The following is a 14,280-nucleotide window of genomic DNA, read 5'->3' as shown; positions in this document are numbered from 1 at the left end:
CATAGAGCAATGCCTCTAGTGCCTTCAGATGTGTCATAGGCTCGTCATCACTGCCCTAGGACCTACTTCCCTATTCATAAATTTCCATGGTGAGTATGACCATTTATTAAACTCCCATAATTTTTTCCCCTTCAGCCGGCTACAACTATCCAAAGCTTTTATTTTCTAGGAAAGCTTGCAAGGATTATGCGGGAGCCATATGCATTCTTGAAAAATAAAGATTTCAAAGCTGGCACTTCCATTTTGTAGAACACCATCTTCCCATTTATTTATTTTTTTCTAAATAAAAGAATGTTTTTTAAAAAATCATTGGAACAAAGAGTCTGGCTAACTTCACATGAGATACCCAAGGCCACACTGTCCACTTCTCAGGAAACTAATGTTAGTTAAGGAGACTCACCTGATCTTTGAATTGAACCAAGAAAGTTTCTTTCCTTAAAGCGATGGGGCTATAACCAAAACTAAAATCTGAAATATTTTAAATTACATTTAGAAAGTCCACGGTAATATAATTACGTAAACTTAAATGCCTATTAAGGTAGTTAATTTATTACTCCCTATATTAATCATTTCTTTTTAATCTTTTTAATCTTCCCATTGAAGGTTACAGTTCAGCAGCAAAGCTACAACTTTGATTTAAAATATTGTAAAGGTTATACAGGAATCAATTATGGTGGGAAGGGATGTAATAATGGGAAGAGAGAACAGGACAAGGTATGCCAAGCTAAGTGGAAAGAAGGGCAAAGGAAAGACAGAAACAAATATTTCCTTCATTGCAGAAATATAACAATGACTGGTGGATAGGAAGATTGGTTAAAGAAGGCTGTGAAATTGGCTTCATCCCAAGCCCATTAAGGTTGGAAAATATTCGGATCCAGCAAGAACAGAAGAGAGGGCGTTTTCACGGAGGGTAAGATAATATACTGGCTTTATCAAAACTGTCTTTTAAAAAAATATATTAATTGAATTTAGCTTTTTAATGATCTACCCAGTACTTGTAAGCTCTCAAAAGGTAGCATTTATTTTCTGACAGATGAGAAACTATTCAAATTGGGGCTAACAAAATTGGGACTTCAGGTCTTTGTAAAGGATTAGATGACTGTTCCTGAATTTGTGCCACCAGAATGGACTTGATTGATCTCAAAATTTCTGGCCAATATAGTGAATAATGTTGCCTTAGATGGGAATTCAGTAACATGTGGAACACACCAGTATTTAGTAGCCTAGGGCTTGATAGTTTTGATTGTGCATGCAATTGCTCTGTCTTTTTGGCATTTTATTTACATTCCTACATATTCATCCTTAGATTCATGTTTCTAATTCTTTCATTAAGATTAAAGCTTAGAAGCATCCCAGAAATGAATAAACTCCAGGTACTGTCATCAGTATATGTTTGACAAGACATTTCAGTAGCCATGTGCCCTAGTTTATGGACAGCTATCATCTGATTGAAGCATTGCCAGAATAATCATGCTTATTTCAAAGCATCTTGAGTTTGAGGTGCTGCCCAGACCAAACTAGCTTAAAAAGTTTTTTAAAAAGAAGAAAAACCTTAAGAGCACAAGTGCTTTGAAATTGGCCATCAGTAGTAATCATCAGAAGAGCAATTGGAAACTGATAGAAAGGTTGACTTCAATTCTGTTTAATCTGGACTTTGACAGGTGTATTTGTTTTATCAGCCTCTGTGTTTTCTGTTTGGCAGTTCATAATACCTACTCCCCTTCTACTGGTAGCAGATGCTTTTAGATTTCTTACAATCAATAGTTTTTGCTTCCAGACTCTAGCCTTTAAAAATAAATAAACAAACATGAGGCTAGGTTATATAGCACCCTAGTTTTGAAAATAGTTATTCTGAGTGAACGGGTGATGTAACTACTCTTCTAATATTTTTATTTGATGCTATTGATTGAAAATAAACTTACAAATTTAATTCCAAATAAGAAATTTACAGAAATCCTTAGTTGCCTTCATTTGTTACAGTAGAAATTTATTATTAGACTAAAACCAATTGTCAGTTTTAATTTGTATATGTAGGAAATATCCTACTCAATTTAATGACACATAATCCTAGATGGGAATATGATTACTCTGTAAGAAAATATATTATCAGTCTGCCTGATATTTATAGCTGTACTGCTTCTCCCTATAAGGAAATACAAGATATTTCATTTCATTTTACATTATTTTGATTTGTCAGATATCACAGATGATATTAATATCACAGATGATATTATCACAGGCGGTAGGGAAAGCAAGTAGGATGCTTGGCTGCATAGCTAGAGGTATAACAAGCAGGAAGAGGAAGATTATGATCCCGCTATATAGAATGCTGGTGAGACCACATTTGGAATACTGTGTTCAGCAAAATTGAACGGGTCCAAAGACGGGCTACAAGAATGGTGGAAGGTCTTAAGCATAAAACGTATCAGGAAAGACTTAATGAACTCAATCTGTATAGTCTGGAGGACCGAAGGAAAAGGGGGGACATGATCGAAACATTTAAATATATTAAAGGGCTAAATAAGGTCCAGGAGGGAAGTGTTTTTAATAGGAAAGTGAACACAAGAACAAGGGGACACAATCTGAAGTTAGCTGGGGGAAAGATCAAAAGCAACATGAGAAAATATTATTTTACTGAAAGAGTAGTAGATCCTTGGAACAAACTTCCAGCAGACGTGGTAGATAATGAATTTAAACATGCCTGGGATAAACATGTATCCATCCTAAGATAAAATACAGAAAATAGTATAAGGGCAGACTAGATGGACCATGAGGTCTTTTTCTGCCGTCAGACTTCTATGTTTCTATGTTTCTAATAGCAGGTATAGTCATTATCCACTATGTGCCATTGACAATTCTATTAAAGTTCATTGTAAAATAAATCCAGAAGAGCATGACTGATTCAGCTGGATTCAATAACTTCTTTATAAACATAATAAAATATGAATTTACAATACCATTTAGCAGAATTCTTCTTCAATATAGCAACAGTTACAAGTAAAACACAAGCAGCTTCTCATTCAGAGTGGAAGAGTAAAGTGTGGAGACTGCAAAGTAGAGACTGGAGCTTTAAGATTAAATTTCAGTTTTGGTTCTCTGCACAGACTCAGAAGTGTTTAGCTCCTATTGGCTGATTCAGTTGCTATGCCTTATTCATTGGCTCACCTTGTTAACATTGGCTCTCCCAGTTCATGAATATCTTAACAAATTCTTATAGTACAAGTAGTACAAATGATATTAATGGCACATAAGGAACACAGTTGGGACTGGCAATTCAATTGTTAAGTGAGGTGGTCATTGAGCAAAACATGATGTGATTTGCTATTTGACTTCTGGCTTCTCTGTGAAGCATGCAAATAATGATCATGTACAATGGGACACTGCAATGGCCATAATTCCCACCACTTGCAATGCATCTGAATCTGAGTCCTCAGAGCCAAATGAAATGAATTACTTCCACCAACAAAGTCAAGTTCTGTTCAAAATCAAGTTTTTTTTATATAGCTCTTTTAAGTGTAACTCTCAGGGCAGTTGTTTTAGTACATAATTTCAAATCTCACGACCTTTCACTTAGTCAGTTCCAAATAATTGCCAGTACAAATTTTTACCTAGCTCAACCTGAAATTAAGGTTGGAAGGAAACATTGTAGGCCTATATAACCTCCAGGCACATGTAAATAGTAACAAAGTCCTGTTGCGCAACATTCTCGCAGTAATCCAACTATTCTATGGGTTTCTTTATAATATAGGAAGTCAAGTGGGAATTCGTCTTCAAGCCTTGGAGAAATGGTGTCTGGTACGTTTCGAGCTACACCCACTACCACTGGTAAGCCTTAAAAGTTTTCAGAGGAAATGAATTCCAAATAATTTTGATTTGGAAAGTCCTGCGTATAGTTCTAATGCGAATCTGCATTGTGCTGATGAGAATCATGTGGGCCTCTTAGATGAGCAAAAAGCATATTTGTATGGACTGGCCCTCAAAATCATTGTACGGTATCAGTGAAGGATTTTCAAAATAGATCCTACTGTTTTGTCTTTTAAGAATAAAACTAGTCCCTCCCCATTAAAGACAGAGGCTGAATCATTTCTCAAACAGCAGCAGAAAGACACAGGGATTTAAACTTAGATGTCTCCCTGCACCAAATTATTCCACAAATGAATTCATATTTGTATGGCTGCTATGCAGCAATTAAACAAAATCACCTTATTTTTCTTTTTTATCTTTCAGCAAAACAAAAACAAAAAGTGGTAAGTACACAAGCTCCATCTAATGCCTACTAAAAATTTCTTACTGTACTGCAAAGAGGGGGTGTTTACTAAACTTTTTTTTCCAGACAGAACATGTGCCTCCTTATGATGTTGTCCCATCCATGAGACCTGTCGTGCTAGTTGGCCCTTCTTTAAAAGGCTATGAAGTAAGTGCGCCTGTTAGTAACAGACATCCCAGACTTCTTTTAAATTATATTAAATTGTTTGACCACTTTGCGTGATTGGAGTGGGGTGAGATAATAACAACTAAAGTTGTCTTATGTTTCCCCCCCCATCTGATAAGTATACAAATATATTTGAATTTAATGCTATTATTATGAAGCCAGCTGTGGTACTTAACACATGCATATCTGCAGTGCCCAGTTTGGGCAAAGCCATTTTAATGGTTTATTACGGGGTAAGCCTAAATCAGATAATAATTATTATTATTTATTAGATTTGTATGCTGCCCCTCTCCGAAGACTCGAGGCGGCTCACAACAGTAATAAAACACAGTATAATAATGAAACAAATCTAATAATAAAATTACATTAAAAACCCCCAACAATTATAAACCAGACAACACATACATACCAAACATAAAATATAAGAAAGCCTGGGGGACATGTCTTAGTTCCCCCATTCCTGGCAATATAGGTGGGTCTTGAGTAACTTGCGAAAGACAAGGAGGGTGGGGGCCGTTCTAATCTCCGGGGGGAATTGATTCCAGAGGGCTGGGGCCGTCACAGAGAAGGTTCTTTCCCTGGGGCCCGCCAAACGACATTGTTTGGTCGACGGGACCCGGAGAAGGCCAACTCTGTAGGCTCATATCCATGAAATGAATAAACCAAGATTTGCAGAGAAAAGGGAACTGTCTTGAAAAATAGATGGCTTTGCCAGAGCTGCAAAAAAACCCTGTTAAGGATACTGTATTTTTCAGAGTATAAGACGCACCGCCCCCCAAAAGAGGGTGAAAATCTAGGTGCGTCTTATCCTCCAAATGGAGCCCCGCCCACATGTTCCGCACATAGCATTTTTGAGTGATTCCAGGTGGCAAAGATACTCACTTTCACATGGAGCCTGATTCCCGAAGCGTCTTGGGAAAGTGCATTGAAAGCCAGGCTTCCTCTCAGAAAGGTTTGATAGAGAGGCAGCACATCAGTCCTCCTGGACATGCCATTTTGTAAACATGCTACTGGGCTTTCCAGCATGCCCCTGCACCTTTACTGCCTTGGTCAGAGCCTGATTCCCGAAGCAGCTCAGGGAACTGTGTTGAAAGCCTTTTAAATGAAAGCCTATGCCTATGGCTTATAGGTAAGAAGTCCACGGCATTTTGGGAGTGGAGCCAAGTCTGTCTTCTGCCCCCATGAAAATCATATTTATTCATTTATTTAATTTGACTTCTATGTCACCCAGTCCCACCCCACCACTCCAGTTAAATTCCATCCCAATTTCTGCAGGAAAAAAAGGTCAACAGAGACATAATAAAAAAAAGAAAGTCTAATTAAATATTTGAAAAATATCTGCTTTAAAGAAATCTCATTATTCTGCTAAGTTTTCCTAGTATTACCCGAGGAGGCTTTTATGGGGAAATTTAGTTAGTCACCTTATAAAAGTAAACTGACCACTTCCATAGCAGAAATCTGAGATTTGCCTTATGCAACAAAAGCAGATTATAAAAAATATCTGCTACTAATATGTTTTATTAATAATACAAAAGCACAGAAGATAATCATATATGACTACTTGTAATTTCTTATTCACTTCACATTTCTGTAATCTTAGAAAGCAAAATTCATTTTATTGTTAGGACAGATAAAAAGATCTGTGCTGCTCATTATCAAAATCTGAGTGGAAGTGAGGACCCCACTAATCCTGATGCTGGTAGGCAGAGGCAGAATTCTCTTGTTCTTGTTTTCCTTCCCCCCCAAATTAAGGGGCGTCTTATACTCTGAAAAATACGGTACTTTCTCAGATAAAATGACATCAATCTTTCATATGGATTTTTGTTTGTCTTAAAACAGAAACAAAACATATGCACGACAGATGGTGTCTAAGAGGAAAGATTTAAGCTTTGCTCACTTGGAATTTAAAAATGTTTGGCTAAGTGCACAAAAGTTATCTCCCATGGTGCCTCCCAGGTCCCTTGCTGTAGTTGACAGTTTCATTTCTAGAGTGTTTTCTTTAATTTTAAATAAAAATTTAAAAGGAGCTGGCTTGCATCAGCCTCTGTAATCATCTTTGTTTCCAGTGACTTTGCAATGGGTCCAATAGGTGTAAAAAATGGTGGGAGACTGCAGTCCCACATTTTGTTTACAGTGTGTTCATTAACTTCATTAACTTCATTGACTTGTGGACTTCAACTCCCAGAATTCCCGAGCTAGCAATTCTGGGAGTTGAAGTCCACAAGTCCTAAAAAGATCATAGTTTCCCACTCCTAATCTGGGGCGACAGAAGACACCTATGGATGTTTGGATGAAGTGTTTTGAAATTGAACCTATCTACTCTGGCAGCTATCTCTTTCTCTTTCCTTTCTTCTGCGTGGACTGGTCTGTTTTGGATCTACTGCTAAACCAGGATTTACATACATTGCACAGAAATCTGATGGATGTGCCTCCATAATTGATGCATCTTGGTTACCTCTGCATATCTCTATGGGTTACATTTATGTTTGCATTGGAATCAGAGAGAAAGGAAAAGAGAAGCAAATGTTAGAAAGAGAAGAAATTAATTTTTTAATTAGCTCTGATCTCATTTTCTGCGGTGGTGTGAGCACCTGAACATTTCCTCTACTCAAAATTATTTTCACCCACACACCCACACACACACACCTATTGCTAGTTCATGGATATAAGCTGGGGTCATGAAACAGGGATTAAACATGGTCTGTTTTGCTAAATCATAATTAATATTAAATACGGCTTGGTTAAGTCCAAACATAATAGGTGAATTAATGCATAACCCTAAACCATGTGGTTTGTTTGATGATGGTTCAGTTGTGTGCCCAAATCCAGCCATGGTGGTGATTTCACATTTTAAGACTTAGTGCCTAAATATTTCAGTAGAAAAATAAAATGCTCTCAATTTCTTGGGGATTTGGAGAACAGAAAAATGCATCCTGCAAAAGGAACAAGATAAATTTTGCATAGCTGTCATTAAAGCTGCTTCTTACCAAATATAGTGGAGTTTATCATTCCTTTCATTTCTGTCTTGCCTTTCTATCCTGTATGGGTGCATTTAAGCATTTAGTTAAATAAGATTTGGCTTTATTTTCCCCTTTCAATTCTAGAGTTTAGATCTCAGTCAGAGAATAACCTGTAGCATGAGCCAGCAAAGAGGAATCATTTCTGACAATTTCTGGCAGGCATAAACTGGAACCGAGGATTGCCAACATATTCTGGAAAGCCCAGAGAGGAGTTGTATATAAAAAGCAGTCCAATTTGTGACATATGCCTTTTCTCATTTGCAAGTGCCGAGGCATGTCAGAAAACTTTCAGGATCTGTTGCAGAATATTGACCTTCTTTCTGTCTACCTAGAAAATGTCTATTAAAGGAGAGCTAACTTGCTAAAGGCACCACAATCAGTGTGTAGAAATTTGAGTATCTGCAATGGCTTACTCTTCTTTTAGTTGGGACTTCTTTTCCTTTGTTATTGATCATATTACTTCATTTTTTTTTATCTCTGCAAGGTGACAGACATGATGCAGAAAGCCCTGTTTGACTTCCTGAAGCACCGGTTCGATGGGAGGTGAGCAGTAATGTGTCCCCCACCACCACCACTTTTTTATTCATGGTTCTCCCTAAAAGGTTTCTAAATGGATTTCTCAGTCAATGGATTTACTATACCCTGTAACTGATTTCAGCTGCCATAGCATTATGTATAGAAGCATACATGCATGAAAGCACATATGTCCATCTATTTATTTTATTTATTTAAAGTGTCTTTATACTACTTCTTTCTGTAATCATTATATTATACACTGCTCAAAAAAATTAAAGGGAACACTTAAACAACACAATATAACTCCAAGTAAATCAAACTTCTGTGAAATCAAGCTGTCCACTTAGGAAGCAACACTGACTGACAATCAATTTCACATGCTGTTGTGCACATTCAACTTTGTACAGAACAAAGTATTCAATGAGAATATTTTATTCATTCAGATCTAGGATGTATTGTTTGAGTGTTCCCTTTATTTATTTGAGCATTATATATACTTAATAGGATTAACTGATTAGATATCATCATTCCTTTCATCCTTTTCCTCCCACTTAGGACTGTATGACTGTAACTTGTTGCTTGTATCCTAGGATTTTTATTAATATTGATTGTTTCTTCATTGCTTATTTGACCCCTATGACAATCATTAAGTGTTGTACCACATGATTCTTGACAAATGTATCTTTTTCTTTTATGTATGCTGAGAGCATCTGCACCAAGACAAATTCCTTGTGTGTCCAATCACACTTGGCCAATAGAATTCTATTCTATTCTATATTTTAGCATGCAGTATAAAATACCCAAAATAAATAAAATGTAGTTATTCAAGTTAATAGGCGCATTTGCCATCTTATACCTACCTTCTCTTGTACAGTTAAACTCAGTGTACTTATTCCTGTCTGTATGAATTCAACTTGTAAAATATGTATTGAATTTTAACAAAATGTTTCCCCCTGAAATGAATATGTTAAAACTTGAATTTTGAGTTTTCAGTAAAGTTAGATGAAACTCTGTTGTTTCCTCTTAAAAAAAACAAAAACAAAATCTGGCTCAAACAAATGTTGCCACCTAATTCATTATCAAAGGACTGAGAACTGAAGTTGACCCAAATTACTAGGAATTATTTAAAAGATAGGACAAACATTTCTGGGAATACAAAAGTAAAAAAATGGAAGTAGTTTGAATTTCTTTGGGTCAATGATGCGTAATCATATTGTAGATTTTGGATATTTTTCTTTTGACAAAATATTCGCTCTCATTAGAGTAGCTCCGTGATGGCGAATCTATGGCATGTATGCCGGAAGTGGCACGCAGAGTCATCGCCATCGCTCCTTGCTCTTCTGGGTTCCAGTGTGCCATCCAGCTGGTTTTCAGGTACACGAGCGTACCAGAAACCAGAACAGCTGCCCATTGTGCATGCGTGCTTCAAGAAGCTGATCCTCCTGTTTCCTGAGTGCATATGGGCACTGGCCAGCTGATCTGCTTTCTGGCACTCATGCACATACAAAGATCAGCAACAAGCGCGCGTGCCAAAAAAGGCGGAGAGGAGATCCCAGCGGTTGCTTCCTAAGGGAGCAGAGCAAGATAAGCCTGGCTTCCTTCCTCCCTGCCCGTGCAGGCCCTAGGGCAGTCTGGGGCACTGGTGGATGAGCAGCCGGTGAGGGCAGGGTGGTGGTCTACCTGCGCAGATGACTTATTTGCATATTTAATAATTTCAGATTCAGGCTTAGTTTTTCAGATTGCAACTTTAGGATTTCTCAAGCTTTTCTCTCTTTCAAGTATTCATTTTAGATTGCTCACTGTTCGGGCTCCTTAGGTAATCCTTAATATTGAGATGGATGGAACAGGAAAACATTGCCCCCTGGAGGAAAGATATATACTGTATGTCACATTAGATTTTAATAGCTGAAGCAATGATTCTCCACTGCATCTGGAAGGAGAGTCCAACATGGGTAATTTACCAATCTTATTGGTAGAGACTGAGTTAATTTAAATATTTAAATATGAGGTAGTCACCGCCCCTTAGCAGCCCCCAATACCTCAGTTTTAAAAACTCAGTCTTAGTGTAGAGACTGTTGAGTTTTCTTCTGTATGAAATACTAATACTAATAATAATAATAATAATAATAATACTAATGATACTAATGATACTAATGATAATAAAAATATTAATCTTTCTGTTTTTTCTCCCCTTTCTATTTTACAGGTGCTGTGAATGAAGAAGGGGATTTCAAGGGGTCTCTGCCCTCCACGGGCAGAAGCACCCCCACCGTAACTCTCCTCGAGCTTCCCTTCCCTCAGTGGGTACCATGCTGAACGAGGAGCACCTCAGCCTAGGGTCCCCGGCCTCAGTGGTCATACCCGGCTGTCAGCTGAAGGTGAGGGGGTCCGCCCCCCTCACTGGGAAGCTTGAAATGCAGGATTCGGCTAGAAATTAAAGGCGGCTTGATTTGGCGCCGGGCCAGCGCCTCTCAGCTGTTCGGCGGCTATTACTTGAAGCCGCCGCCGAAAACCCGTTCGCCGAGCCGGAAAGCCGCCTAGATCGGCTGGATCAATGGCTTGAGGAGGCGAATGGTGGGGGGGGGGCATAGCCCTTACAGGGAAACGTCCCGAGGAGGCGAAGGCGGCAAAAATGAGCGGGAATCGCCATTTTGGGGCAAGTGAGTTCCCACGCCCGCCATGTTTGGGCGGGCGGATGGTTGCTCTCCGCCCAATCACTGGGCGCGATCAACCTGTACGGCGCAGGCGTAGGCTCTGAGGTGCCTAAACGCCATTTTGCAGACATTTGGTCAGTGACAGCCGTGCCTGTCAACGTATCTCTTCACTTTCTGTCAAAATAACAACTGTTAACTGTGAGTAATGGAGGAAAAGACCTTAGAGAAAACATCTCCCACTGTAATGCCTCAGGATAAAGGTAAGGGAAAGTCCAAGGACAAATCTAAGGCCCCAGCCTCTTCTTCTATCAAGGAGGCAGAGAGGCGCATTAAAGCGTTGGAGCAGAGACTGGAAGCAGCCCTCTTAACTCCAAGAACCGTCTCTCCCTTATTGCAGGCCAGGGATCAACCAGCCCAATCTGTTTTGAGACCATCAGAAACCTTATCAGAGAGAGATTGGTCTCCAGAGAGGCAACACCCCTTTCTGCCTCAGGTTGTTCCTCCATCTGGGTCTCAGCAACAGAGACCAGGGTCTGCCAGCCACTCATTGAGGAGTGCACCATCGGCCACCTTTACGCCCACTGCGGCTGGGCTGTGTGTGCAACCTGATACCTGGCAGCAGATGTCCCCTGCCTTACAAGGACTCATCTCTGATGCTTACTCACAAGGGATGGCTGTGGGGGTGCAACAGAATGTCCAACACCCCCGCCCAACACAGCCCAGGAACCTATGGGCTGCACCGCCCCCCTCGGGTATGGGGTCCTGGATGGAGGAGCCGTCACCCCTAGAGGACACCGAAAAAGAATATGACTTTTCGGATGATGAGACAGCTCCAGATCCTCCTGTGACAGCTGGGCTCTTTAAGGCTCCCCTTTTCAAAATTCTGCTGCATAAAGCTAAGCAGGTGGCGGACTTACCTGGTCCAACCAAGGCTACTGAGGCTTCAGATGACCCTAAGCCATTGGCAGTACTATTCAAGGAGCCCCAGCCCGAGATTGATCATGTGCCATCCTCGGAGATATTTAGACAGAGCATCAAATGCCCATGGCAGCAACCTGCAGCAGCACAAGGTCCTTCGGTCATAGAGAGGAAGTTTTATACTTTAGATGATGACATGGAGAAGCTGCTGGAATTTCCGCCCATCGACCAGCCGGTAATGACCTTGATTTCAAAGGCCTTGGTGCCATCTGAAACCGGCGATAGCTTGAAACCGGAGGATAGGAAGGCGGAGATTTTACTGAGGAAATCTCACCAAATGGCAAGCTGGGCGTTTCGGGCAGCGACCGCAGCATCATTTTTCAATCGGGCTTCAATAATGTGGCTGCAAGAGGTACAGGCCCGCCTTGGTCCAGAAGAAGGTCGTTTATGTCAGGACCTAAGTAAATTATTGGCAGCTGCGGAATTTTCAGCGGATGCCACCCTCCACGCCGCTAAATTTTTGGCTAGAGGGATGGCGGCGTCGCTGGCCTCCAGGCGCCTCCTTTGGCTGAGGAGCTGGCCAGCGGACCTGAAGTCCAAGTGGAACCTGGCATCGTCTCCATACCAAGGGGAAAAGCTCTTTGGAGAAGCCTTGGACCCTGTCCTCACTGAGGATAAGGACAAACGGAAGAACCTGCCTAGAGCATACAGACGCCAGGAGCGTAGGCCCAATCCCTACGCTCGCCGTCAGCCATTTCGGTGGGACTCCGCTTCGGCGGTTGTTCAAAATAACAGGTCATACACGCAGAACCAGTATGGCCAACCCACCTTTAGAGGGGACTGCGCGGCCTTTCAGGATAGGCCCAGAGGGTACCAACAGGCTCGACGTCCTTTCAGAGGGAACCAAAGGGGCTTCAGGCGCACAAAATGACTTGGCTTCCTTACAGCCCATAGGAGGCAAACTCCAACGTTTCAGTGCCTCCTGGAGGAATACCTCCTCCGACAAATGGGCAATAACCACAATATCCCGAGGGCTGCGCCTGGAGTTCCTGCAGCCCCCACCGAACCGGTTTGTCACTTGCCCGTCAACGCGAGACCCGCTGAAAAGATGCCATCTACAGCTGGAGATAACTCATCTTCTCAACATACAAGCGATAGAGAAGGTACCAGAACATGCCAAGGGCACGGGATTCTATTCCATTGTATTCCTGGTGCCAAAGTCATCGGGAGGGTTCAGGATGATCCTAAACCTGAAATTCCTGAATACCTTCGTTCGATATCGCAGATTTCGCATGCATTCCCTGCAATCGATTCTGTCTTTGATTCGGCACAACGATCTTCTCACCTCTATCGACCTCAAAGAGGCTTACCTGCATGTTCTGGTTTGGCCAGCTTATCGTCGATTCCTCAGGTTTTGCCTCGACGGTGTCCACTACCAGTACCGTGCCATGCCGTTTGGCCTGTCGTCGGCTCCCCTTACCTTTACAAAGCTGATGGACATCCTGACAGCACATCTCAGGTCCCAGTCCATACGGGTCATGGCGTACTTGGACGACATCATCGTTCTGTCCAAGTCCATGGCCCGAGCGCAACAAGATCTGGCGCTCACACGGGAAGCTCTGGAATGGCATGGGTATACGGTCAACGAGGAGAAGAGTCATCTTCATCCTACCACAAGGATCCAACATCTGGGGTCCATCATAGACACCGGAAAAGACACTGTTTCCTTGACTCCAGAGAGGTTACTCAATATCCAGAGGTTGGTAACCAGTCTAAGGCAAAGACGGCAGATACCACTAGCAACGTTATCCAAAGTGCTTGGGACTCTTGTCTCATCCATAGGGATTGTTCCATGGGCTCGGCATCACATCAGGGGCCTACAATGGTTCCTCCTTCCGGCCCAGAGAGACAAGGTGAGTCACTCGCACCGGAAAGTGAGACTTCCTGCATCAGTCAACCATTCGCTAGGATGGTGGTTGTCCCCGGCGTTGCTTCAAGGTTCTCCTCTTCAAAGCCACGAGCGCGTGATTATCACAACAGATGCGAGCCTGTCTGGCTGGGGGGCTCACATGGGTCCTCATGTGGCTCAAGGCCTATGGTCTCAGGAAGAGTTAACCCCAGTCAATATCAACTTTCTCGAACTAAGAGCAGTTTTCCTGGCTCTTCAGGCCTTTGCTTACTGGGTTCAAGACAGGCATGTCCTGATTTTAACGGACAATGTGGCCACAAAGGCCCACCTGAACCATCAAGGGGGGACGAAGTCACATCGCCTCATGGTTCAAACCACAGCTCTTTTCGATTGGGCCGAAACTCATCTGGCCTCGTTAACGGCGGAGCATATTGCGGGGACCAGCAATGTACAAGCAGACTGGTTGAGCAGGGCCACGCTGGATCCTTCGGAGTGGCATCTGGACCCAGCACTCTTCAAACAAATAGTGCTTCGATTTGGGCTTCCGTTGTTGGACCTCTTCGCAACCCCGGCCAACACCCAATTGGAGAGATTTTACTCCCGGTTCCCAGCGCCAGGGGCGGAGGGGGTCAATGCCCTTTGGTCAACCTGGCCCCGGGGTCTACTTTACGCCTTTCCCCCAACGTGTCTCATCCAAAGAGTCTTAGACAAAATAATTTGGGAGGGGGCAGAGGTGTTAATGGTAGCTCCCCATTGGCCGAGACGTCCTTGGTTTGCAGACCTAGTAGCCCTGTCGGTGTCTTCCCCGTGGAGGATTCCGGACCACGAAAT

At 42.0% G+C, this 14,280-nt stretch overlaps 1 protein-coding gene across 4 annotated transcripts in view; it reads left to right on the top strand.

The window, feature by feature from the left end:
- The window catches only part of CACNB4 (calcium voltage-gated channel auxiliary subunit beta 4), a 153,048-nt gene that overhangs the window by 117,278 nt on the left and 21,490 nt on the right, over positions 1–14,280 (top strand). For all 4 annotated transcript variants that reach the window (XR_011557276.1, XR_011557277.1, XM_070731520.1 and 1 more), the window contains 5 exons: positions 780–910; positions 3,749–3,825; positions 4,228–4,247; positions 4,334–4,414; positions 7,937–7,995. Coding sequence is in view for 2 of the 4 variants with exons in the window: in XM_070731520.1 (XP_070587621.1) it covers positions 780–910; positions 3,749–3,825; positions 4,228–4,247; positions 4,334–4,414; positions 7,937–7,995 (368 nt within the window). In the remaining 2 variants the exon portion in view is untranslated. The remainder of the gene's footprint in view (positions 1–779; positions 911–3,748; positions 3,826–4,227; positions 4,248–4,333; positions 4,415–7,936; positions 7,996–14,280) is intronic.

Source organism: Erythrolamprus reginae, chromosome 1 (genome assembly GCF_031021105.1).
Source record: "Erythrolamprus reginae isolate rEryReg1 chromosome 1, rEryReg1.hap1, whole genome shotgun sequence".
NCBI lineage: Eukaryota > Metazoa > Chordata > Lepidosauria > Squamata > Dipsadidae > Erythrolamprus > Erythrolamprus reginae.
This window is presented reverse-complemented; position numbering and strand designations above follow the sequence as displayed.